The 27,222-nt window shown below is 37.2% G+C and overlaps 3 protein-coding genes across 7 annotated transcripts in view; 1 reads left to right on the top strand and 2 right to left on the bottom strand.

Moving 5' to 3' along the window:
* Positions 1–25,432, bottom strand: part of LOC119548683 (brain tumor protein) — a 43,645-nt gene extending 18,213 nt beyond the window's left edge. The window contains exons 1-2 of one of the 5 annotated variants that reach the window (XM_037856127.1): positions 24,967–25,432; positions 10,686–10,748 (exon numbers count right to left, since the gene is read on the bottom strand). The gene's annotated coding sequence lies outside the window, so the exon portion shown is untranslated. The other 4 variants (XM_037856132.1, XM_037856128.1, XM_037856129.1 and 1 more) reach the window with 4 other exon arrangements.
* Positions 25,433–25,840: 408 nt separating this feature from the next.
* LOC119548686 (probable DNA-directed RNA polymerases I and III subunit RPAC2) lies at positions 25,841–26,329 on the top strand. The gene is made up of 2 exons (XM_037856135.1): positions 25,841–25,935; positions 25,992–26,329. The coding sequence occupies exons 1-2, from the start codon at positions 25,918–25,920 to the stop codon at positions 26,292–26,294; spliced, it is 321 nt and encodes a 106-aa protein (XP_037712063.1). The 5' UTR covers positions 25,841–25,917; the 3' UTR covers positions 26,295–26,329.
* Positions 26,239–27,026, bottom strand: LOC119548685 (dynactin subunit 6). Its single transcript, XM_037856134.1, has 2 exons — positions 26,936–27,026; positions 26,239–26,865 (listed from the first exon to the last, which is right to left on the bottom strand). Exons 1-2 carry the CDS (start codon positions 26,950–26,952, stop codon positions 26,325–26,327), a joined length of 558 nt encoding a protein of 185 aa, XP_037712062.1. The 5' UTR covers positions 26,953–27,026; the 3' UTR covers positions 26,239–26,324.
* Positions 27,027–27,222: the final 196 nt, after the last annotated feature.

Below are 27,222 nucleotides of genomic sequence, written 5' to 3'. Positions count from 1 at the left end.
GTGTTTTGAAGTATCTATAGTATCTGTTTGCAAATAGTAAGTTAAAAATGTATGAGTTCTTTATAAGGCATCAATATTAATCTATAGACCTTTTAATTTTAAGCTCAGCACCTAAAATGTTGTCATATCTCTGTTAACAATCCCAAAATATTTTAGGCTAGCGTGACAAGAAGATATGGATAGTTTGTTCGTGAACATTGGTCTGTCTAAACGATCTTCACTGTAATCCCCCAGTGAAATTCGTCGAATTCTGCGACGTTTGCTCCTCCCGCATTTTTTGTAGTTTTTTGTTAATTTTTTTTTTATTTTTCTTCTTTTTTCAGACGACGCCAGCTATGCGTCAGCAGCGAAGCGACCCCCAAAGCAGCAGCTGCTGCTCAATGAAATTGACTTGACGCATTTTATTGAAGGAGACAATGGGCAAAAAAAAAAAAGGAGGAAAAACAAAAAAAATCTGCACAAGGGAGTTTTATTGTTGCCGAAGAGAGAAGGAGAGGAGGAAGAAAGAAGAACGGCAGCATCCAATTTACCAGAGGGTCCCGAGATCCCAATCCCAGACGCTCTTCCTCCTCTCCTCTCCCTCTTTCACCTTCTCCTTCCATTCGTTCTTCTTCGCGGGTCGTTCTCCCACGACCATCTCCCTCTCTTTCCCACTCGCTTCAAAGGCCCCGCAGGTCAACGGCGTCGTTGCAATTCTTGTTCTTTATTTTCTGTTGTCTCCTCATTTTTTTCGTCTTTTTTATTCTGCACAACATTTTTCTTTCTTACTGCGCTTTGTAGTGTCTGTGGTTCGTTAGCTGCTGCTGCTGCTTCTTTCACTGCTCTCCTGCGAGAGCGAGCGAGAGGCCAAGTGTCTGTGTGTCCTGCACAGTGGTGGTAGGAAATATCGAGACAACCTTGCACAGGTACAGTGTCGGCCGGGAATATTCAATTCCATTCAGAAGTTCAGAACATTCCAATGACAAATTTGGAATAACCCCAAATATTACCCCTACATGGCCTTTTTGTCGATCTGATTACTTTAAAATTTAGAACCTACAATAGAACCATAAATTACAGAAGCACCTAATTACTTCCTTACTTTTGACCATCACAAAACAAAACAAAAACATAAATAATCTTTAAATAGACATACTGACTAATACACAAGAATGTTAAAGTGTAAATATAAGCCCCATTTGAACTTAATATTTTTATAACTTACTATAATATTTCCTATTATAAAGGAATTTCAGCGGTAGATGCACATGCTATCTTTTAGAGCTGCAGCACCACATCATCCAATCAAGTGGAACGTGTTCTCAGTTCGCCTCGTTTGCGTGTTAACTTTCGATAAATATTTACTATCTGCTTTAACATTTTCAATTAGAGATGTACCAATTTCGGGTTCCCTGCGTTATCTATTACGTGGTGGTGGCGAAGCCGACGCTCTCTGATAATGGAAACTCAGAAAACACAACGCAAAGCAGGGGAAAACACAAAATTGGTACAGGCAAAGAAGACCTAGCAAAGACTGGCGGGAACAAGCGAGGGAACGACCCCGACCGAGTTCTAGAAAATCTCAGAAAGTAACAAAACAGTACAGGAAATGCATTTTACATAAGACATTGCGATGGCGATGGCGAATCGATTGGAGATGGCCCAAATCGCTGCTGATGAAAGGATCGTATCTGAATTGTAAATCAGAAAATCTTCGAAACAGCAGACAGTTTACAGTGTTCACTGGTTGAATGATAATGATTTATCGATGGTGCTGTATGTTTTGAAATTCTGTAGGTTCTTTAACCCGACGAATACCCATAAACAATGTTTCAATCCCTGGTACAGTTGTACTTATTTTTAAATTTTGAGTTGTGGAAGCGATATCGATCTGAAACACATTTAGATGTTGTTTATACTTTGATCAATCCGTTGGTCAACATTAGTAATGTACGTTTTTTGTTACTAGGGCCAACATTTTTGGATTTTAAAATATAATATCTGGGTTTTTTTTTAATTCCCGCTTTCGAGTGCCTACTGAAATCAGTTCGACACAATATAAAGCCCAGCGGCAACAGCTTTTTTAATCAGTAAGCGTAGATTTTAGCTCCGCTGGCGTCACCAAATCGAGCGTGAAACAAGACACATGGAATTATATATGTTATATGTTTTGGCTTTCCGTTCTGAACGTATTTATGTTTGTACACCAAATACTGGACAGAGATAGGAACAAATTTTAAACACGTTTTTCCATTTTTTTCGTATCATTTTTGTTGTCTTGTATTTTTCGGCGTAAATAAAACAGGCAGCACTTCACACAGACCGGCAGTTTGTATATTAATGAGAGGCCCCAAGCGTGGTTTGCACGTCGATCAGTCTGTCAGTCTACAGTGATTAAATTTTAAGAACATTGCCGTAATAATTTCTGTTTAAAATACACCCAGAAACAAGAAAACAAACTCGTGTTTTATTCTTCCGCATCGCAGCGGCGGCTCCAACAACAAAAACAATAACGATATCGACATCAACATCAACAACCAAAATAAAACAACAAAAACACCCATGAACAAAGTCGCCAAGAGTTGAATGTTGGGGAATTGTTTAAACAGTTGGGTCGCGATAAATAGGCTCGACTCTCGGACTTTTTGGACGGGGGAAGGTCGTCGTGCATTGAGTTGAAGGAAGTGCGCACCCCTCTGGGCTTAAAAGGTTGTTAAACCGTTTCATCATTATGGGATATTGTTTGCTTGGCAATTACAGTGGGTATTGGTCAAGAGAAATGGCGAAACAAAGAAGGTATACATGGTTAGATAAAAATGGGGTGATGATTTAAAAATTTGTAAGACTTCTGTTTCTTAGCATGGACTGTTTTCATATTTTTTTTTTTTAAATAAAACGATATGCACTGATAAAATGATTTTACTTAAAACGACGGTGTTTTTTTTTTTAGTGTTTTTTCCCATACTTTCCTCATCTGGACTTAATCGTCTGGCCGTGAGTGTAGAAAGCATACAGTGGCGCAAAACGAAATAAGAAATGAGATAATAATAACAAAAAGCGTAGAAACGTAAAAAGTTAATGCAAACAACAACAATGCGCGCGGCCGTTGAAAAGAACAAACACAGACACACACACACGCAGATACACATAAACAGACGCCAAAGGAAGCGAAGAGCCGGAGGTGGGGGAATAGGCAAGAAAAAATGTTTTGTTGCATTGCAACAAACAGCAGCAATGCAAGTGATGCGCCGCCAGAAAGAGACAGACAGCTCCGAACAAGAAGCGCAGCAGGAAAAGGCAACACTAACACACAATCATCACTATAACGCATACATACAGTCGAGAGCAGCACTCACGTACGCGATTCTAAACAAGTTGATGAACTCTACGGCATCGGTGGAAGAAGAAGAGTGTGCAGCAGAACTAAACAATTTGTTCGTTATTTTCCTGCTGTTTTGAGTTTGAGAATGCAAATATTTTTTTCATATTTATTGCATTGCATACGTACATAGGCTAGGTATGTGTATGTTTCGGTTGCACTTAGATTTACTTATTATTCCACTAGTATTAATACTTTTTATTGCTTTTTTCGCACAGTTCACACGCACACACTCTCGCAGCAGTAGGCAGTAGTAGTATAATATTCTCTCTGGACGCGACGGGAAGTGAACGCGAGCGAGCGCCAAACTGTGTTGTTTATGCGGCGAAGTTTTTTTAAGAACTGAATGCTCAGACCAGAATATCAAAAAGTAAATCGGGCTTGTTTCTTTGGCGGAACAGAGAGAGCTGGAAGAGCGAAACCGACTGAGAATGGACCAGCGTGGCAAAGAAGAATTTTTACAAGAAGCGGAACGATGGAACGAACGGCAACGGAACGAACGAGCCAAGCCGACAAAAGCGGACAACAACAAAAAAAAACTCACTCAACCAGTTATCGCCAGCGGGAGAGAGACAAAGAACCAGCAAACGACTGGCAGAGAGAGAGGGGGTAAGAGAGCGGTAAATCTAGTTTCTGCAGAACGCCCAAGGGAATGGAATGGCAATTGGAACGGCTACGCACATACATACGGCGATGAGACTGACCTCTGACAACCTCCTACACTGGCACACGTACATATGTATTGCATTGTATGTTTGTATGTACTTGAACAGAACATAAATTGCGCGAGGGAGCAGTGCACTCCAAGTATTCCGGGCTCTGTATGTACATATGTACATGTGAGTGGGAGTGAGCTGCACTTCCAAAGAGAGTGGCAAAGGAGAGGACGATGACGGCGAAGAAGAAGAAGCAGAGACAGAGGAGCTCGAAAAAAGGGCTGCGAAGAGCGGAAGCAGCGGAGAATGCAGAAAATAACACTGGTCGTGGGGTAATTGGTAGTAGTATCTCTCGATTTTTGGTAAAACCCCATGCATAGAACCTTTGAAGTGAGTCAAAAGATTATCATTCAAATTTATTTTTGGGCTTGTTTCGCAATAAACGATTATACGGTTTTAAATTTGCATGAGCTCAGATTTCTCGAAAGTGTCATAATATGAAAGGAACCAGAACTGGAAATAATTACAGGTCTTTCGGTGTGGTATATTATGGATGGAAAGCAGCGTTTCCAAAAATTTTAATTCTTTGAAAATTTAAATTGTTTTTATGATTTCCAATGAATTTTAGAACGGATAGGACTTAAAATGCAATCTACAAAATATAAGCATGTTTCTAAAAATAATGCTTAATTCTGATTTAAATATGCATCAAATAAAAACAACATTAAAAAGTATCTTTAGGTTCTATAAATAAGTTTAATCTTTAAATCTTTAAAAATGAAATCAATAAAAATCATTGAGCTCGAACTGGAATAAAACATACTAATTTCGGTGTCCACATAATAACACCCCACTTTACAGTAAACATCCATCCATCTACACTTTAAACCCAACCGAACCGAACTATTTAATTCTCCTGCTCCAGAGAAAGGAAGAACCAACGATCAAGACCAGAAATGCTGGCTCCGTAGTAAATAGACGTCTAAACCTGTGTATAAGCAAGTTTAGCTCTTTATGGTCATTACCAACTAGGCTAGTTTACAACTGGTGACTTTTCCTATACCGCTGATGCAATAGAAACATGTGAAAGATAGATGGGGAATTAGAAATGCAGGGTGGGGGGAGGGTGAAAGGCAAGGTAAAAGTCTGCGCGCTTGCGTCATGTGCGTTGCCAACGTTTTCTGATCAAAAGAAAAGAATAACGTGGAATGGCAACCGCAGACGTCGACTTCGACTTCGCTGCCACAGAGCTCTACGTCCGGGGACTTTGGAGAATAAACCAGTCTAGAAACGCCGCTCGGCTCTATAATTATGCTGCTTGTTCGAGTATGTATACATGAATACAAATACATCGAAATACACCTATATACTGGCGGCTACAAAGGGCCTTAAACTTTGTTTAAAGTCAAGGTCAGTGATTTCTTGTGCGCCAATTGCGATGGTATCGTATCGCACGTGAAGCTGCGTGACTAACGCACTGACGCACCGACCCACGGATTTACATTCATTGTTTATATCTTTAGAACTCTTCAATCGCCATATTCCTAAATGGAATTGTAATTATCAAGTGCAGATGGTTAGTAACTATAGTAACAATAGTTATTTATTTCAATATATGTATATATTTTATTTAGGAAGATCTTATCTGGTCTCCTTTTTAAATACATAAATTCAATGGATTAATATAAAGGCATTGCAAATATTATACCAATCTATATCTATATCGACCTACGGATTTACATTCATTGTTTATATATTTAGAATTCTTCAATCTCGCCCTATTCCTAAAGGACTTTCTAATTATCATGCGCAGATGGTTAGTAACTATAGTAACAATAGTTATTTATTTCAATGTACATATTGTATTTAGGAAGATCTAATCTGGTCTCTTTTTTAAATACAGAAATTAAATGGATTATTAGAAAACCATAGCACATATCTTAACAATCTACAAGGGTGGTCAAAAGTATTTTCACAAAAAAAAAGTTAAATATATTCATAATTTGATCTCACATCTTGTTAACTTTGGCATCAATGGAAAGGTAATTTAAATGCCGTTTGAATGATACAATACATTTCTTAACACATTCAGTACTTATTGAAAAGGACGAATTTGTGTGAAAATGTCCTTTTTGAACTTTTTTCCTCGACTTGAAAACTTAAATTTTTTGATGCAAAAAGTTTCTTCAAACAAAAATAATAGTAACTGCAAAAAGAATTTTTCAAAAATTATTTTTCTTATATTTTTTATGATTTTTTAAAGGTGACACTGTCGGAAAAAATTTGTATGAAAAAGAGAAAAATATGGCTAAAATGCATGTTTCTAAGCATTTTCAAAAAATCATAAAAAATATAAGCAAAATGATTTTTGAAAAATTCTTTTTGCAGTTACTATTATTTTTGTTTGAAGAAACTTTTTGCATCAAAAAATTTAAGTTTTCAAGTCGAGGAAAAAAGTTCAAAAAGGACATTTTCACACAAATTCGTCCTTTTCAATAAGTACTGAATGTGTTAAGAAATGTATTGTATCATTCAAACGGCATTTAAATTACCTTTCCATTGATGCCAAAGTTAACAAGATGTAAGTTCAAATTATGAATATATTTAACTTTTTTTTTGTGAAAATACTTTTGACCACCCTTGTATATCTATACTCTTAGTTTTTATTTGTATAATGTATGTATATTCTTTAATCTCCAAATAGGACCTTGGATCCTCTAGGGTATTTTAGAGCTTCGGTACCCGAATATAACCTTCCCTCCTTTTTTGTATTCATTCTTGTTTATCCCGCCTGAATTCCACGAATTGATGGGTTCAAGTGGCTTTCTGAGGATGGGAAGATAATGCCGCTGCTGCAGGGAAACAAGTGGAATAGTGGGATATGGCACGGGCACCAGTATCTGTTCGGTTTTCAGCCTCCCTATGTGATCGATATGTCCATATATTTGTATAGCCCTCTCTCTGTCCCACCGCCAGAGCCACAACTTTTGTCCTTGCCGGCGGTTCATGAACCTTCGACTTTACTCCTCTGACGAACGACGTGCTTAAAGTAGCAAAAAAAGATACGGCCGCAAAAAATCCAGCAAAAAAACAAAAAAAAAAAGAGCCAGCCGCCAATGGCAAAGAAAAAACAATTACGCCAAGCGTTGAAATATTTTCGCTACGGCCAGAAATACAGTCGTACCTCGCAAAACTGAAATACATCTGCCACAAAAAGCATTTGCTAACGAACCGAACATAAAAATTCAGAATAGTACCCGCATTAATGAGCCATTTTAAAGTTGTTCTTAACAAACAAGCACATGTAAGACATAAAAACTTTGGACTTGTAGTAAAATTTGTAGGCCAAGTAAAATATTTAGGTGTACATAACTTAATGACAATTGGAAAAATTTGCGTTTAACATCTTAAATAAACCTTGACACAACCAAACAAACATAAAGGTTGTCAAGTCATTGAGTCATATTTGCTAAACAAATAAATAATAAAATAAATAAAAGAAAAAAACTTTATTATTGAAAGTATAAACATTAAAATCAAAGAGCCTGCAAATATTGAATTAATACGAATATATAATAATATAAAACTTACAATAATATTGATAAGAAACTGTGATAAGGTTCTTTATGAGGAAAAAAAAACGTCATTGATGACTGTAAATCAAAGAAAGGTACAGAAACCAGAAATGTTTTGTTAAAAAACAAATAAATTCATTACAATATTATGATTTTTATGAAAATGTGTTGACATGTGAAATACGTAGAATGAGTTGAAGAAATACCAAAAGCAGTATCTTTCTACCGATGGAGGGGGGATCTACATATGTTAGACCCCGACACGGCAACGTTCATTAGCCCACCGACCTCAGCCTCAAATGTTTTATTGCCATATTGACAGACAATTCAATCGAGCGCCTTTCAATAACCCAGCCAGGCTAATAATTTCCATGGGTGAGAGAGTGAGAGGAACAAAAAAAAAAGAAATGAGGGAGGGGGATGGCGATCGAGCGATCCCTTTAGCAGCTGTCACACACAACTACCGCCGCCAGATGTTTCCCTTGATCGGAGGGGGAAAAACCCAACCCATAAACCATATAAAATACAACGATCACATATTTGTTATGGCTCTTTCAATAATTTTTCGGGAAAGACGTTGGGCTGGAACAAAATGTGACACTTGAAACCGGAAATTAGCAGCAGCAGGCGATGCAGCTGTCGCTCCCTCTCTTTCCCTCTTTCCCTCGTTCGCTCTCCCGTCCCTTTCGCTCTTTCGAATGCCAGGTGAAGCCGTGTTTTAAGAGCTCTCTATATGAACAATACCAACCAGTCATTCGATCGAGCCTCTCTTACAAGCAGGAAGTGGTAAAAATTCAGAAAGTTTTGCATGTTCTCTTTCCATCTATGGTCAGTCATTTGTCAGTTCTTATGTCACTAATGGATCGGCGCATTGGTATTATAAGCAGTTAGTTACACCTTTTTGTTCCGGAACACGAGCGTTTTATGCATGGTATAAGCAAGAAAAACAAAAACGGGGATTAAAACAAAATGTAACTAATTTCCTTCATAAGCTCTCTTGATTGTCGACTTTATAACCTAGATACAGACAATGTTTTGGTTTAGAGATTCTGGCCAGATAATATTTAACTAAAATTTGAGATCCATTTTTTTGGTTAAATCGACCAATCAAGAAACTAATATATCTTATAGATAGATTAACCTTAATATATGAGATAAAGGTATTTACAAATCAAAGTGATCTACATATATATGATATATAGTTATTATGTTAAATTCATATAATATGATTCTCTAACAAAGACAGAAGAATCTGAGAAGACAACATCTATAAGATTTTTTATATTCTTTTTTTTAATATTTTTCAATAAATTAAGTGGACAACAGAATACTAAGAATAAGAATTCGATGAAAGGCGTTTCTTTCAATTTAAATTTTGTGGAGTACGTAACTTTAGCCACTTGGCCCGCATATGGTTGGGGATCCGTTTTTTTGGGACACTATTAAAGGTTCGAGGCCGATGGTTCTCGGCTTTCAACGCCCACCATATCCCATTACATTAAAGCTAATGAGGGCACTTTATTGAACTCTCTTCTGTTGTCTTTCTTTATTTTTCGGTGTCTTCCCGCTGTGAATTTTTTTTTTTTTTCTGTTGGTCTCTGCACTGACCTCATAATTCGCATTAAACTAATAAGCGAAGAAGACGCCCCCTCAGGAAATTTCAATCAGCTTGTTGAAATCCGAACTTAAGTCTGAGCTTTTTTCATACTGTTCTCCAATTTTTTTTTTTCTTTTTTTCCTTTTCTTTGTTTTGTGATTCTCGGAAAGTTCACGGGTTGGTCAAAATGTTGCGAAAATATTGTTGCGAAGGGGCGAGAGACTTTTTAACTAGAAGCGAATGGCGAAACTGAAACCGAAAAAAAGAGATGGGGGTCTCTAACACAGAGACACACAGCCTTTAAATGACATTAGTTTGGACATAATAAATAAAACGTTAACAGACATAGAAAAACAACAGCGGCAAAAGTCAACGAACGGCTAAAAAATTCACGAACTTGAAAAAAGTGTGTGGCTAACGCTGACGTCGACGCAGGCAGAACGGCGATGTCAATAAACCAACTAACCAGCGACCTGCGGACCATGAATAGACAAAAAAAAAAAAATTCAAAAAAACCCACAAAATCGGACAAACTTGTTGCTCAGGCACAGCAACAAGACATTTGGGCTTTAATACAAATATAAAAAAAGTGAAATAAATCTGTGATTCCATCAACCAAATCTCTTGATAAATGTCCTGTGGTTAAGTATATCACCTATACCACAAACTTAGGGCGGAAGTTGAAACAACAAGTTAAAACTATATTATCAAGTGTTTCGACCAACAAGATATCCTGATGTTTTTCTAAATAATACAAAATTAAGGAAAAATATTTTTTATTCAGAGCGTAATATCTTTAAAACTCTTGTTTCTACAAAATCCTGCTTATATGCAGCATTCAGTTCGTAATGTTTTTCTATATAATACCAAATTAAGAAAAAATATTTTGCCTTCAGAGCGTATTATCTTTAAAACTCTTGGTTCTACAGACTTTTGTCTTTATATATTATATTATATTATTTTATCCCATTCATAATAATCCCCTTACGTATTTTTCTCCGAATACAATATACCCCATAAGTTTACGATTGCCGGGTATAAAAAGATATATAATAACAGCATTAGCACATGTTTTGCCTTCGGTATGTGGGGTCCTATATCTTTGGCCATCTCATTCGCTCTTTCCCTCTGTCTCGCTCTAAAAGGGGACCCGCATGGCATATCAATGAGAAGAAGAGGAGCTACTCCAGACATCCGACGCGTACGTGAGATATGATGAATAAGCCAACGTCCGTCCCCTTTTCCGGCGTCCCCATCATATCTCACTCCATTGAGCTTCACTTCACATGCTGGCAGGTATTGGGTTTCTAGTACGAAGGACACACGGCGGTGAAAAAGAGAGAGGGATTTGCCAAAGCGGTCTCAAGATAGATTTATTGTCTATGCGGATGCATAAAAGAACCCAAAAAAAAACATAGACTAGAACGAAAACTTGAATACCCTTAAACAGCATAGAACATCTCAATGATGTTCTGATGTCAAGTTTTCCCAAAACTTACCTCATAATCATTCCAATGTCAGCCGTAAGATTACGATCTTAGGTCAAGTCTAACAGGTTTTTTCTAAAAATAGATAAAAATCAATCATGTTTTACTACAAGAATCATATTTTGTCTTAACTATAGGCAATAAAAATCTTAATTTGCTTTTGAGCTTATGAAAACTCATGTTATAAAGAAATAAAGATGTTATAAAATTCTACGTGTGTTGGGTATACCGACTTAATTTATAATGAAGATCTGAATTGCTTTCTTTTATTGACGGCCAACTTGTTGGCAAGATAATGATGCCATTTGCTAGGGTATAAAAGCCCTTAAGTACACGCATTATTTCCAACATGTCCTTTGGATCTCGTATACCTACTCCCCTACTTTTTTATTTGGTTTGCCCTGCGAAACACTTTACGTTAATTATGCACTGTACACAAAAAAGAAAGAAGCTTCCCTGCGGGCTACGATGGGAGGTGGGTGGATGAGAGACCGCATTTAAAAGCTTTGTCACTGCGGTCTGTTGTTAAAGGTGGGATTTCCTATGTGTATGGGCGGTTCTCGTCTAATTGATGAACGCTGTTAATTATGACCGGCTTTAACTGTCACTTTTTGGGCAATTTCTCAGCTCAAGTGGTTTAATGAAAATGGGCTGGTGGGTGGAATGAGACATGAAAGTCAACTTTGCCACCTGAATTCAACGCTGAGCTTAAATTTGACTTTGTAAAGGGTGTCTTCCCACGGATGCTTGAAACAGCAAATGTTTATAGGTAGATTGTTGATTTTCTTGACCTTAGAATTTAAAACGGTTTAACGACCAAAATTTAAAGACACTGAACTTAATGCGGGTATAGGAGAAGTCTTAAGGTCTTAAGAAAATATAATGGTTTTGGAAATAATCTTTTAAACAAATTAAAGCAGTTCCAAGTAATTTTGTAACGCTTTGATAGTTTAAGATGATGACATTTTAGTATTGGGTTATTTTAATAGTAAATAGAAGAGTTTAAACACAAAAGTTAAAGATAAGTGTTGATTTGATTTTATTCTTCTTTTCTTTCAGTAGGTTTATTCATTGTTTTTGGAACATCCTATCCTGAACATTGGTAAGGACTCCTAAAAACAGTTTTCCTAATGAGTTATTTAATAGATGTAAACGTGTTTCAAGTTGCAAATTATGATGGATCCATTTCGGATCAGCAATATCATCATAACCTGTGAAGTGGGGATGGCGAAGGAGGATAATTGGTCCCCGGAGCTTTATAGCCTTCCTTTCTGGTTTTCTTCACGACTCGGTTCAATGCCGCAGCGTCTGTTCCAGTTACCATTCCGTTCCCCAGTTCGCGATCTTCACACGCGCAAAAAAAAAAAACAAAAAGGGGGTGGAGAGGTCAGGGAGGGGGGACTGGGGGGCGGTAGATAGGTTAGCTAAGCGTCTGTTTCTGTTCTTTTGTTTCAAACTCGTTTATTGGCTCTACCTAGGCAAGCATTTCAACTTTCAAAAAGAGCCAAAGTCAGCGACCAGGTTATAGTACCCACATCTATGTATATAATATGGTGTTGTGGTATATAGTATATGTATGTGCTTTAGACCCCGTGACTCCGGCGAAGAGTCTTTTGTGTCTGCTCTGTTGGCCAAAAATTCGCTTTGTTTTGCACTCGACAGCGCGCGCGCCTTCTTTATTATTATATCTGCCTCTCCTTTGCCTGTTTGCTTTTGAGAACTTTTTGTTCTTCTGGCCTGGCGCATTTTCATCTTGGTGTTCTTGGTTCCTAACTCACGGGTTCTTGGCTCTTGGTTCTGGGGTTATTCTCCGTCCCCCCAGCTGTCGTTATGTTTTCTCCACATTTCGCTGTCTCTGCTAATGTCTTTGTTACCTTCATTTTTGGGGTCTCCGGCCGAGTGTGTGTTCTTTCACCTTTTTCGGTTAGTGGAAACTTTTTTCTTTTTGCCAGAAGGTCAACGTTCATAATTGCTTGTGATACACTCTTAAAGCCAACGAACCGCACGCTTTTCGACCAACGACTCCTTCTCACAACACTCCAAATTGCGATATTAGATGCGGCAAATTATTATACTTCGTACAGTCAAAGCTCGCTAGCGAGAAAAATTAAGCTTCCATAACATGACTTAATCAGGGTTAAGGAATTTAATCTACAAAACACAAGAGTATCGTTTTATTAAATATTATTATGTGTTTTGGTATATATTATATTTTAGAATCCTTAGCCATATTTTAAGTAAATTTGTATTAAGGATACAAATTTCTCTTTTTATTTTTCTTGACTTAAGTTGAACAGTCTAAAATAATTTGTTTAAAATTAAAAACTTGTTTAAGCTCTAATTTTTTAAGTTCGTCTGTGTATAATTTTTTTGCTGGTCCAACGGAAATGGCACTTTAGGGTCGGTTCAGAAGTTTTCTTTGCTTTTTAATTTCGCCTTACCCCTTCCTACGAAATCCACTCACCATATTTTGCACGCCCCTTGATTATTTCTTTAATCAGATGTAGGAAGTTCTTTGAACTGAACTTGGCAAAGGCGACCTCCCTTTCTCTCAGGGGCATTTGAACGTTTCCTTTGCCGATTCGAGTGGGTTATTCCCCACTAATTTCCCCAAAGAACTTTTTGACGTAGACCCGCGTTCTCTGGGGAGAGTTATGTACTCTGGGCAATCAGAGGGTTAGGGTTAGGTCGGTCAAAGGTTCCACCAGATTACCGATGGGGCCAGGCCCGGAAAACATTAGTTTTAGAGGGGTGCCCCCAGTGCAGTCATCAGGCGGCTCAAAATTGAAACAATTAAATTATTTCATAATTATATGGATGGTCTATGGCTGTATGAAAAATTAAATGAACGGAACTCCAGCTGAGAGCCACGCCTGCACAAAACATCAAGTATCATTAACCAGCTTTATGGGTTGTATTTTATTTGGAGTTGTTTGTACTTAAATGAACTCGAATTGGTCAAGAAAAAGGGGAGATGAAGAAAAGTCATCAACTCAAGAAGAAACATTAACAAGTAAAAGAAAATAGTTTATGAAATAAAGACTAGGCATAACTTGGTAACATTTTAAATTTTAAACTTGCTTGTATAATAAAAGTAAGCTATTAAACAATAATAGTTTTAAAAAAAATTTATAAAGATTAAAAATCGCGTTTTTTTAAGAAAAACAATTTTAGAATTTTAGTTATTCTTATCCATTTACTTTAGCGGTGGGATACTTCTTATAAAGCGGGCATAGGGAATTGCTCTGCTCGATCGCTGCCACCACACAAACAGTGTACAACAGCGATCGATAACGTCGATAAGCTTTTATTATAGTTATTTACACAAATGAAATAGATAATATGGTTGTAATCCTTGATTTATTTTGATAAGGTAAACAAATATTAAAAAAACCATCTTCTTAGCTTTTCTTCAATCAATCATGCTAGCCTTTTGCATTTTAATTTAACAAGAAACATTGAGCTGAAAAATTAAAGGAAGAACTTGATTTTTAAACTGTTTTAATATTCTCAAATTTATTTTACGTATTTTTAAAGTGTAAGCCAAAAGCTGAACAAAAACAACTAAGACAATGGCCAATCATCAAGAGACATCGACAATAAAGCAGCTGAAGAATCAGAGAAGAACGTCGACATCAACTGAAGAATCGGAATCGGTGAAGAACGTCGACAGCGGCGTTGGCGTACGAACATTGACCTTCATTAAGAAAGAAGAAGCAGAAGAGGTAGAACCCACTGACGGCAGCAACAACACTTCAAGCTCGCTCTCTCAATCTCCGCTTGTTGCTGGTTTTTTATTGTTGTTTTGGCCATCAATCAGTCAGTCATCTCGCTCTCTCACTCACTCGAATGCAGTTTCCTTTAAGTTCAGGCTTTCTTTCTCCCTCTCTCTTTCTCTCTCTTTGCTGCTCCCCCCTCCCCATCAACTGCATCTATCGCTTACTCACCGCCAACAACGGTAAATTTGCTTACGTTTTTCTGGTTTAATAAACATAATATTATTTAACACTGACATTTTACAACCAAGGAACTCAAACGCAAAATGCAAAATAATTTACACTGGGATTAAAAAGTTCTTCTGTTGGTATTCATTTTGAAATTTTGAATATTGATATATTTTTAAAGACCAAAAATAATATTCCTTTGAATTGTAAAATTTTAAGGATATTGTTTTTAGAATGATTAAATATTCCTCCTCGGTAAATTATGATAGTATGATGAAAAACATTGTAAAAGAGTTGTTGGTCTTCATTTTGAAATTATGAATACTAAAATATTTTTAAAACCAAAAATTATTTTAGGGTTTGAATTGCACAATTAAAAAAAAAACGTTTTTAGAATGATTAAATTTTTCTCCTCAGTAAATTTAGATAGTATGATGACAAAAATTCTAAAAGAGTTGGTCTTCATTTTCATATTAAGAATACTGAAATATTTCTAAAGACCAAAAATAATTTTAGGGCTTGAATTGCACAATTTTAAAGATATCGTTTTTAGAATGATTAAATATTCCTCCTCAGTAAATTTAGATAGTATGATAAAAAAAATTCTAAAAGAGTTGGTCTACATTTTGAAATTATAAATATTGAAATATTTTGAAAGACCAAAAATAATATAAGGGTTTTAAATATACAATTTTAAATATATCGTTTTTAGAATGAATCCTCAGTAAATTTAGATGGTATGATGAAAAAAGTTCTGAGTCGAATACCTCCTAAAAATTGATCAATTTGATCAGAGTGGTACAAGTTCAACTCCCAATTTTTCTGTTTTTCAATTAATAACTCCAAGCCCTGATTTATAAGCAAGCTTTATTAATCCATAGGTGTTCCGAAACCGACCCCAATACTAAACCGCTGAATAGGACGATTTGAGTAGGTATAAATAAAAAAAAAAATATTTTTTGGAGTGTCAACTGGCGTCGCTGTCGACGCCTACTGCTCTGCCAGCGTTAAATGGGTTCTGGGAGGCGGGACCGGGGGGCGGGGGCACATTCACTTCTCGTTTTGAGCTGAATCACCATAAACCAAAAGCCACGAGTTGCGGGCCAGCGAAAGAATAAATAATAAGTGTCTTTGGGGCGCGAGAGAGTGAGCGAGACGGAGTGCTGGCTGGGGAGACCGGGCCAGGCAACACAAGAATATCTAATAAGAAATCAGCAAAACCGAGTCTGGAAAAAAAACGTGTTTTTGTGTTTTTCGTTGTTATTCCTTATTTTTATTATTTTTAGTTTTTTTTTTTTTGTATGTTGTTTTATTTCTTTCTTTTCGCTGGATTTAAATGGGTGGTGTGTGCTAGCGGGGGGAAAAACCGGGAGGTGGTTCGGGGAGGTTGGCTGAACGGAACGAAACGGTCAACTGAGGCTCTAAGCGCGACACCAAAATTAAAAAAAGTACATTGTGAAATCATTTCTATTTCCAAATAACAACAAGCAAAAGCAACAATACAAACCATAGAAGAATTTTATAGTCATATATGGTCATACATAGGTCGAAATCCGGAATCGCACTTCTCTATAAGTAGTAGTACATGAATCATCTTATCAGCAAGCCTATTTAGTTTTTAACGATTAAAAAATAGGTAATTTTAAAGTTCTCATAGCATCTTGTGACTTCAAGTTACAACTTATTTTCGATCTAAAAAAGATTATGGAACATTTGAATATTTCGATCAAAAAATTACACACGTTTCCGGTTCAAAACCGGAAACATACGAAATTTTTAAAGATATCAAATGAGTTCCATCAATAATTGTATCAGAAGCAACAATAAAAACCACAGAAGAATTTGATAGACTGGTCATACATAGGTCGATCGGAATCGCCTGGTACGCGAAATCCGGAATCGCGCTTTTCTAAACCTAGTGGTAACATGAATCATCTTATCAGGAAGCCTATTTAGTTTTTAACGATTCAATATAGGTAATTTTAAAGTTATCATAACAAGGTAGTCTACTATTGTATTAACCTTATGACTTCAAGTTACAGCTTATCTTAGATCTAATAAAGTTCATGAAATATTTAAATATTCAGATCAAAAAATTACACAAAGTTTCCGTTTCAGAACCGGAAACAAACCAAATTCTTAAAGACCTCAAGTAAGTTCCATCAATAATTGTATCAAAAAGTTTTAAAACATTTAAGCGAGCGTTTACTGTACATGTGTGCAACTGGCTGTTCACAAAGACAGCATTTGCTTTGTTTTATCAGCAATTTCAGTTTCAGCTGAACTATACTCTGAATATTTCTACATACAATGTTTCAATATGGAATCAAGTCGTCGGGCTGTGAATTCTCGTGCTGTTCTTTTTGCCCGCTCTGTTTCTTCTGGCTCGTTGTTATTGTTTTTGTTGGTAGATTAATTTGCTTTAACAGCTGTCTTGTCGTCTGGTCTGCGAACATACAAATATACTCGAAAGCCAAACAAAGTCAAAGACAATCCCGAAGACTCCAAAAGCGAGCAGCGTGTGAACTTTTTGTGGGGAGGAGAACCCAATGCGAGAAGAAAGGAGGGGAAGCTTCCAACACCAAGTGCAAGAAGACTCGAGGCTGTGAAGAATTTAAGTTGAGGGGAAGAAAGGAAGGAAAACAGAGCTCTTGGGGAATCCAAAATATGGCTACAGTAAAAACCAGCTGTTTAAAAATGATTGCTTTAATTTAATACTTTTTATTTTTTAACTATACACAAAACTTTCAAAAAAATGTTTTTGTGATAAAGTTTTTACTTTTAACAATCTATCTTTTCATTTAGATTCTCTCAACCTTATCTCGCATTTGTACCCCCGTTTGACAGTAATCTATAACCGAAGTTTACCGTACTCCCTTAGTGGAAAACACATGCTGCTGTTTATATTCCAAGAAAATCACACAAATGGAGCTTGAAGGAGACAAAATTCTCCTAAAAGATTTCGGCTGAGATAGTGCCCTTCTCATCCTACCCACCTCTAAAAACTAAAGATCCCGGGCAGACCTATTATGATAATGGAATCTAACTTAATAACAAAGGCCAACCTGTTCAAGCAAAACGGAAACATAGCTCCGAACCCATTCCGAAGACATTTCAAAACAAAAGTTTTGACAAAATTCCCACGAACCCTGACTTCCCTGATACCCCTCGTCCAGCCATTTACAACCCTCTTTACAAGACCCATAAAGATTCATTTACAAGACAGTTTTCTTGGGACAATTTTCCCATTTGCATGCATATTTTCGCATATTCATGAGGAGGCAAGGAAACAGGACACGAAGAATGGAATGATTCGAACCTGAAACTAGAGAGAAAACTACCCCTTACGGTTAACAAAAGTAAATGACCTTTAATAATGTTGTTCGGCAAATTTCACGGACAGAATGAAAAAGCGGGAAACAAAGACAGAATGGTTACAGGAACTGGAGAACCGGTCGTCCTCTCAAATCATTCAACTAAAAACCATCAATCTGTATACAAGAACCACACCCAAAATAACTTTTGCGAGGGCGGGGAAGGCAATAAAACCGTTTTATATGCCATACCCCCCAAAGGTAAAATAACACTAAAACAAAAGCCTGGGGGAGGCCCTCTATATAGAGGGTGCAATTAGAGGTGCTTCTTGACTTTATGCTGTCATAAACTTGTAATCGAAGATGCCGCGCCTACACAGGTAAAAACGATAGCAAACATATTGCAAATATTTAAACGAACTAATTTAAAATATAATTGAATTAAGTCTTATGTTATATTGTAACCAAAGGCAAACAGAACACTTTTAAGAACATGATATTTTGTTATCTTTATAAATACATTGTTAAAAATATTATTTTCATATTTTTTAATATAATATGTTTGTATAAGTTTAAGTAGCTAAATATGTATTAATTTTCATATGCACATGTCAATCAAATAGTTTACCTTTTTTTTCTCACTGTAAACATATTTTGCAGCCTGCATATTTTAATATATAAAATCGTAAAATATAATATACAAAAATTCATAAAACTCCTATAAAGGTGTACACCAACGAGCGGAGGGCGTTGAATCCGAATCCATTCCACCCTCAAATTCAGTTCAGCATATGAAAATCAAATCAGCGAGGGTTGCCATTGTACTATGCAAACAAACAGATGTGCGTGTGTATGTATGCGTGTGAAGGGGAGGAAAATCTGTATGTGTCTGTGTGAGGGTGGCCTGGGGGGTGGGGGGGTGTGCATGGTTTCGGAGGTCTTCCGTCTGTCTGGGGTCAATGCACAAAAATGCGTAGAACGTGCTAGTGTCCGCCGTTTTCAACAGGGGGGTTCTGCGTTGAACTCTGCTGGAAAATCGTTCACTTTTCGCACTCACCAATACGAATACGCTCCCGCACGCATACACACACGCACGCAGAATTGATGCTGGGGGCTGGCCCAAAAGTTTGTTGACCCCAAAGCGAACAGACAGCAATGCGTAGATGAATATATATTCCGTACAGTGAACGCCCGCCAATTGTTCTCAGCGCTGATTGCTTTTTAAAGGTGATTCTCGATTACCTTTTCAAATAATTTGATTTTTAAATTCAAACAGGGCTATCAAGGTTAAAGTTTCAACCCACACCCATTTTTGATCGAATAAATAATAGATACTTCAGACCTTTGTTTTAGGAATTAAAAAAAACACACGATAAGGTTTTTGATACATTGAAAAAGGTTAAGTCAAAAAATAATGATACACGTTTGTGAAAATAAAGTTTTTAAAAAACCTTATAAATATGTATGGTAATATTGTATATCAGTTGATAATAATCTTATAGAAAACTTTTTTAAGCTTCAGCAATCTTAACTCTGATGCATTATAATTAAAACGAAGTTGTTTAACAATTAAAAAACCATCAATACCTCGTTTCAATAAACCTATATCCTATGATATTGATTTTTAAATTCAAACAGGGTTCAAATTTCCACCCACACTTATTTTTGAGCAAAAAAATAATAGATACTTCAGACCTTTGATTTAGGAATTTAAAAAAAACACACGATTGGGTTTTTGATACATTTAAAAGGGTTAAGTCAAAATATAACGATTTGGGTTTGTGAAAAAAAAATTTTTTTTTAAGTTTCTTAAAAACCTTATATGTTTGGTAATATTGTATATCAATTGATAATATTCCTATAGAAAACTTTTTTAAACTTTAGCAATCTTAGCTCTGATGGATTATAATTAAAACGGAGTTGTTTTTCAAATATTTGAAACCATCAAGACCTCGTTTCAATGAACCCTATACCCATACTGGATAGCCCCCATTGACAAATCTAAAATCCTTAAATCACAGTGCCTACTGTATTAGTATTTGGTGTTCCTGTATTTCGGGGTAAGATGCGTTCCCCTTTTCTTCGCCGGCAGCCCAAGAGGGTTGATTAGGCCACCCCCTCGTCACCCACCACCCGGCCACCCATGTGAACGCAGACCTTAAGCTACCTTCCTTCCTTCCTTTCTACCTTCCATTCATCCATCCATCCAACCATCCGGGGCATTAATAATATGGCTGACATGACTATTTATTTATTTGCAAGACACTTTCCCTAATGTTGCCGAGGGGGTGGCCAGACGACAGAGGGCCCACCCCCCGGAAAAGGGATCAAAGTCAGACGCATACAAAATGCTGTTGTAAGTTCCATATAAGTTAAAACCACCCCTGCCGAAAAATAAGCCACAACGAGAGGGGAAAAATGCAAGTTGGACAAAAAAAAAATGAAGTAAAATATAAAATGAAAGCGGCAGCTGTAAAGTTCAACAATAAAAGTGGGAAGCAACAGAGCAAAAGGGAAAAAAGTGAAACGAAAATGAAATGAAACTAGGCACAGGACACATAGGGGATGTGATGTGATGCGAGTCCTTTGAGGCCAACGGCAACCACCACCGAAAGCAACAGCAACAACAGCAGCAACATCAACACCCATCAGCAATATGTGCGATGGCAACAGACGGCATCGGACATATTTTACGGCTGCTCTACGGCGTATTATGCAAATCCCTTCGAGCGTACTGCTAAAAAATGTACAGATAATACACGACTAAAATGTGCATTTCAATTGAAAACCACAAGGAAAGCTGCTGGTTTTCCCATTTCCCTTTGCCATTTCCCTTTTTATTCACCTGAAACTACAGGCCGGAAATCAAAAGCAACTCTTTGAGTTCCTGAATTAAATATATACATCTTAGGACCAAGGAACAACACACTGGTGTAACGGATTTTTTATATTTTAGCCAGGCTCTTAAAGGTTTCCGAAGGTTTCTAGCAATTAGTTTCATACTAACTAAATAGACTGCAATATTTTTCGGTCGTTCGTATTGTAAGTTTTACCTTATAAATAGATTTTCAGGACAGGAAAATTATTACTGGGTTTATTACTTAAAAACCTTAATATATGATATATACATTATATATCATTTGTATATATATATGTATATCCATTTAATGTTCAATTTCCATAGAGGGTTAAAATAAACTAAAAGCTGATTGTATCTAGCGATTCGATTCGATTTGATACTAACTAAATAGTCTGCAATATTTTTAGGTCGTTGGTATTATAAGTTTTACCTGATAAATACATTTTCAGGACTGGGAAATCATATTTACGAAATATTTAAAAACCTTAAAATATGATTAATTCTCTAATCTCAAGATACATATTTGAATATGAAAAACCTCGGTTGATTGTAATATATATTATTTACGAGGCAACTGTATAGCAAAGGACCTATGATTTATAATACCGATTTCCCTTATTGGCAATAACTGCTGAAAAAACTACAGCCTGGTAAAACCGTAAAATATAATTAGTTCTCCTAATATCAAGATACATATTTGAATATAAAAAAGCTCGATTCGTACATTTTATTCCTTACACGGCAGCTGTATTGCAAAGGACATATGATTTATAATACCGATTTCCCTGATTGGCAATTACTGCTGAAATATCTACAGCCTGGTATCCTTTTTAAACATTGCAAAATTGTGATACCCTATCGAAGGCGATAAACAAGGAAACCCAAACAAAGGCGAAACAAGAGAAGAATGCATGTGAAGGTTTTGTTTGTTTTATGGCTCTCTGCCGGCGTCGCTGCTGCTGCGTCTGGGCTGCGATCACAAATACATAGAAAGTCACAAAAAGAGGGAAGAGAGGGGGAGGCGCTAGCCTCAGCTTCCTTTTGACTTGCTCTTCTGACACTGAAAAAATAGTATTAAAATGACTACTTTTAAAAAATCCCAAAAAATTTGTTTAAGTCCCAGTGCCTTTCATTTCATTGATTACAACAATATTGTAAATATAATTTTTAATTAATTAAATGTAAAAATTAATTTGAATCTTTATACATAGTTTTAAAATATTTCTTTTTGTGTAGTTTGTCTGGCCACCATCGTTCATTTACTTGGTTTTTTATGTTGATTTTGGGAATTCTAAAAATGCAGTTTCATCCTTTAGCGTCTGTGTCTCCTTCTCTTCTTCTCTCCACCTCCTGCTCCTCCTCCTCCTCCCCCTATTCGTGGCCCGTATCGAATGCAGCCGGCAGCAGATGACAGGTTTTTTGCTCTCCTCCGCCTCCTGCTTCGCCGTCTTCTCCGGCTTTATGGCGCTCCCCACCTCCTTCGTGTCCCGCTGCACAGGATGTTGGAATATCACGTTGTCGTGTCCGTGTTTCCGTCTGTTCCTTGTTCTCTGTTCTCCGTTCAGTGCTCTGTGCTCTCCATCTTCTTCTTCTTCGTCTTGTGGCATTGCCACTTCGCCTTTTTTGTCTGCTGTTGAACCCGGCTCCCCTTTGCCCCCTCCTTCTCCTGCTCCACCTTCCATTTCCTTTTGCCCCCCCAAACTGTCTGTGTATTTTATTTTATTTCATTTCGTTTGGCTTTCGATGTCTGCAGCATCCTTGGAAATTTCTTGCACAGCGGGCACTCCAAAGAAAAAAGCGAGCATTTTTAATACTGTTTTATAATTTCCATTATAATTTTTTTTTAACTGAAGTTTTATTATAATTGCCTCAAAACATATGTGTATTCATAAAACAACCCTCTGAATATATTTTATTTTCAATATCCCTCACAAATCTAATATATTTGTTTATTTTAGAACGTTTTTTCTTAGCACGACACCACTGTAGCTCTGGGTTTCAACATCCTGACAGGTATTTTGTATTTTAGTAGATTTGTGCAATATTCATGGGACAATGTGAAAGATATTCCACTCTAGGGAGAACTCACAATTGCGTTTCCCAATCCACCTTTGCCATTTATGTATTTGTAGTTACACAGAAAGAAAACATAGGCGTAGAAAACTTAACTTTGGTATCCAAAAGATGCAAGAATCCACTACTTCTCTAAGAAGTAAACATAAACATTACATTAAAAGAGTATTACCAGACCCAAAAGGATATGTTAAATTATCATATAGATCATTTGTAGGTATATTTTTTTTAAGTGTATTATTATCATTATGTGAATTTTCTGCTGGGTTGGCTCTTTTCAGTTTATTGTAAGTTAGAGTACAATATTACACACGCGTGCGGAAATTGTTTACGAATCAGTTTCGCGAGTAAATGCTAGGGAAGTTATTTTCCCTATATACAGGGCCTTATATCGGCTGTATGTTTGTGTTTATTTACACGGGCCCAACGAGACTCCCTGTTGTATCGTATTCCCAGAACCATTTCGCACTTCTCTTTCCTCCTTTCCTTCTCCTTTTTTTTGCGACGATCGTGACGCTTAAATGCATTTGTTGTAACCACTACAAAGCCAAAATAATTGCCAACTCAAAAAAAAACCATAAAAGTAAGAATAGAGTTAGCCCAGGAGAGAGAGAGAGAGGGGGAGAGAGCGAACCCCTTTTTCGGCCAGGAGAGAGCAGCTGCCTCACACACATGCAAGTATGTCTGTAAAACGCCGGCACTGAAATATACATACATTGCAGCCCATGTAAAAACAAAAACAACCAGCAAAAAAGGGCGCCCAGCAAATTGTTGGGGGAAACGAAATGGAAACGGAACGCAGCCTAGACCAAATTGCAACAACTGCAAAATGGGGGGAACGCATGGCGCCAAACGAAACGTGAGCCACACTCGCACACACACACACACACACGGGCACCCAAAAAGCGATTATTACAACACAAGCTTGAAAGCGCGTGGGCGCCGGGAGGGGGAACGCATGAGATAACGGAACATGCTGCCGCATTAGTCACCACCAAAAGACAACAACAAATGTGTGTGCGAGCAACCACCAAACAAATGAGCGCAAAGGAGCCAGCAGGATGCCAAAAAGGGGGAGGAGGAGGCGGAGGAGAGGGAGCATAGCAACCAGTGGAAACAAAACACAGTGTTCACTGGCTAACAGCTATGGCAAAGGTGTGACCGAAAAAAGATCAAAGTTCTCCAAATTCAAGATTACAAATTAAAGGTCCTGATGAGATCTCACATGAAAATAGACCTTATTTAACTTTACATTCATGGCCAAGACTCTAGTTTTTTATTTAAAATAAATAAAATCTTATTTCCAAGCCCTTCATTTATTTAAACAGTAGTACTACTGTTTGGATAACTACAAGTAAAATTCCAAAAACTACATACATACATATGTATGAATGTATATCTATTTCCAAATTTGTCAAAGTGAAAAAAATTACTGTTCTTTTTTATTTACAGTAATTTTTTTATATTTATAATCTGACGTTTGTTTACTCAGTTTCAACGAAAAGCTGAGCAAATAATATTTGATTTTCTCACTGTAAAAAAATGTTTTGGAATTTTTTGTTTAATTATTTAACTTATACTAGACCCTATACATTTGCAACAAATTGGAATTAAAAGCTGAGGCTATTTTAAGACCATAAACCACTGTTTTCCAAATTTCTTTATACAGATTGTGTTAAAAAATACCAACTTTCATACAATCCAAAAACGGGTAATTGTTTATATCGACTGTCAACGCAAATGCAGTGTGCTAATTAGGTTTTTCAGCCATTGCTTGTGTACCAAAGTTTAATGTATCGACAATATATATAACAAAAAAAAAAAGAACAGCTGGCGAAGTTACGATAAAGCTAAAGCTTAAGCCTCTGAACTGGTATTTTGTAGCCATCACTTCCGCCTTTGCGGGCAGCGACGTCGACTGCGCAGCGGCAGAGGCAGCTGCCTTTTTTGCGCCTGTATGTGTGTGTGTGTGTGATGGATGAATTTGCATAATTTTCGGGACCGAAAGGGGGCGTGGCCAATAATAAAAATTGAAATGACATTTAGGTGCTTTTCATAAAGGTTATTTATATGATATTATTAATAAGCACATTGAAACAAACCTGTATTGCAGTTTATTCCTGATGCAAAAAAAAAGCATGAAACGTGAAGTGCCGTTTCTTCGTTGTATGCGTTTTTTTTTTTGGACGAGTGTCGGTGTTTTTGGAGCAACTTCACGTTGAATGCATTGCGAAAATGATTATGTTTGCCGTTGCAGTTTTTTCTTTTTTGTTTTTGTTTTTGTTTTTGTTTTCTTCCCTCCTCTTTGCGCCACTCGTTTTTGCCGCCTTTTCTGCTGATGCTTTCAAACAAACCAGCGCACACACACTTAGGCAAAAGGCGGCATGCAATTATGCTAATGCGGCTGTTTGCGACACTTTTTCCCTTTTTGGCCCACACCGCACAAAACTGATTTCGCAGCTGGCCCCCAATAAAATTGGCCACAGAACGAGGCGAATTAACAAACAACACACACAATTCAATGCTGTGAGTCAAAAACCGCGTCCGTGTCAGAACGCGTCAAGAACTAGGGCTGGTGGAAACATTGCGGCGCTATCGATAGCTCGATGAGAATTTCCGACATCGATAGTTAGCAGCTCTTACGATAATTTCAATTTAAAATGTATTAGTTATTGAAAATAACAAAGGTATTGTTTTGCTTGCTCTTTAATTTATATAAATATTTTAAATAACCCCTTAATAATGAAGCAGAATTACACAACAAATATTTAATTTAATAGAATCCTTTATCAAATATTTTAAAACGTACAACTAGCTGTTCTAGACTTTTTCTTTAAGCTCTCAAATTTAAAAATCGAATAAAAATTCCTCGAATTTATGTTATTTGTTATTAAAAAAACATTCTTAGCCATTTCTAGCTATTAGCTATTTTTATAAAATTTGATTTTTAGCTATTTGATAGACAGACAATCGATAGGCCAACCATCGATTGTAACGGCATGTGCCTTGCACGTTTTTTGTAAACAAACGAATAAATATAATTGGTATTTAAGATGGGAGCATTGGCAGAGGTTTGTAAAAAAGAGAATACAATCTGATTATTTCCTAACAATTAATATTTTACCAGCTGGCTGGCGATGAGAAGAACGGCGAAGGATCCCGGACGTTTGTCTTCGCCAACGAAGGCCACACGCTGGGAAATGCGCTGAAAACCATTATAGCCCGCTACCCGGAGGTGGATTTCTGTGGCTATACCATTCCCCATCCCACCGAGCAGAAGCTACACTTTCGCATCCAATCCCATCGGGATAGGGCCGTTGATATACTCAAACGGGGACTGGAGGATTTGGAGGGACTATGCGATCATACAATCGTTACTTTTGAAAAGGAGATGTCTAACTTTAATGCCGTGAAGGTGGAGAATACATGAAGGTTGATATTAATATAGACTTACTACTAACTAGACAACGCTGCGCGCCTTTTTGGGATCATAGTTGGGCTTGCGAAGATGATGATAGTTGGGCAGGACCTTGCGGAGAAAATCTATTTGCAGGGTCTGCGATCCCTGTTTGTCGATGGCCTCGCGCTGAAGTCCCTGCTCGCCATAGACAATGGTGTTCTCCGGCAGCAGCTGACTGGTATGGATCTTTATTCCAGCACCCACCACGCAGCCACTGGAAATGGTAACTCCACGACCCACAAAGCACTTGCTTTCGAATACGTTCTTATCGCCAATCCGGGAGGCTTCCACTTGGCAACCGACTTCGAAGACATTGTGGGTGCCAATGCTCAGGATATTGTTCACATCCCACACTGCGCCCGGTTCCAAGCGATGGGCTATGGTCGCATACTCCTCGATAATGCAGTTTTCCCCAATTATTACGGGTCCAGCATCGGCAATAACAGTGGCACTCGGATGAACCACACAGCCCGACGAGAAGGTGATGTCACCGCGCAGGTTGCTTTCCTCGCAAACCACCGCCTTTGGAAGGATTTTGATTCTATAGGGGGCAGGTTGTACTTTAAGCTATAAGGTTTTCTTATTTTCGGGTTCTATATAGCGCTAATCACCTGTTTTCCGGGGGCATTTTCCTATTTTCCAAATTGTTTACGTTTTCCTCGCAAGGTGAAATGTACTAAATAATACCACCCACAATTATCGATAGGCAGGAAGAACTCTACAGTTTGACAATATTTTATAGCTAGAGCTAGCTATTTTTAACCACAAAAAAAAAAACGAAACAAAATCAGCTAAAAGGTGATGTGGAAATTATTATTAGTTAATTTGTTTTAATATGAATCCTAGTATGAACTGTAGTCGTTTTTTTAAAATTTTTTTTTTCTTTTCCGAACTTGCT

Source organism: Drosophila subpulchrella, chromosome 2L, assembly GCF_014743375.2.
Source record: "Drosophila subpulchrella strain 33 F10 #4 breed RU33 chromosome 2L, RU_Dsub_v1.1 Primary Assembly, whole genome shotgun sequence".
Taxonomy (NCBI): Eukaryota; Metazoa; Arthropoda; class Insecta; order Diptera; family Drosophilidae; genus Drosophila; species Drosophila subpulchrella.
Note: the sequence above shows the minus strand (reverse complement) of the source record. Positions and strands in the feature narration are given on the sequence as shown.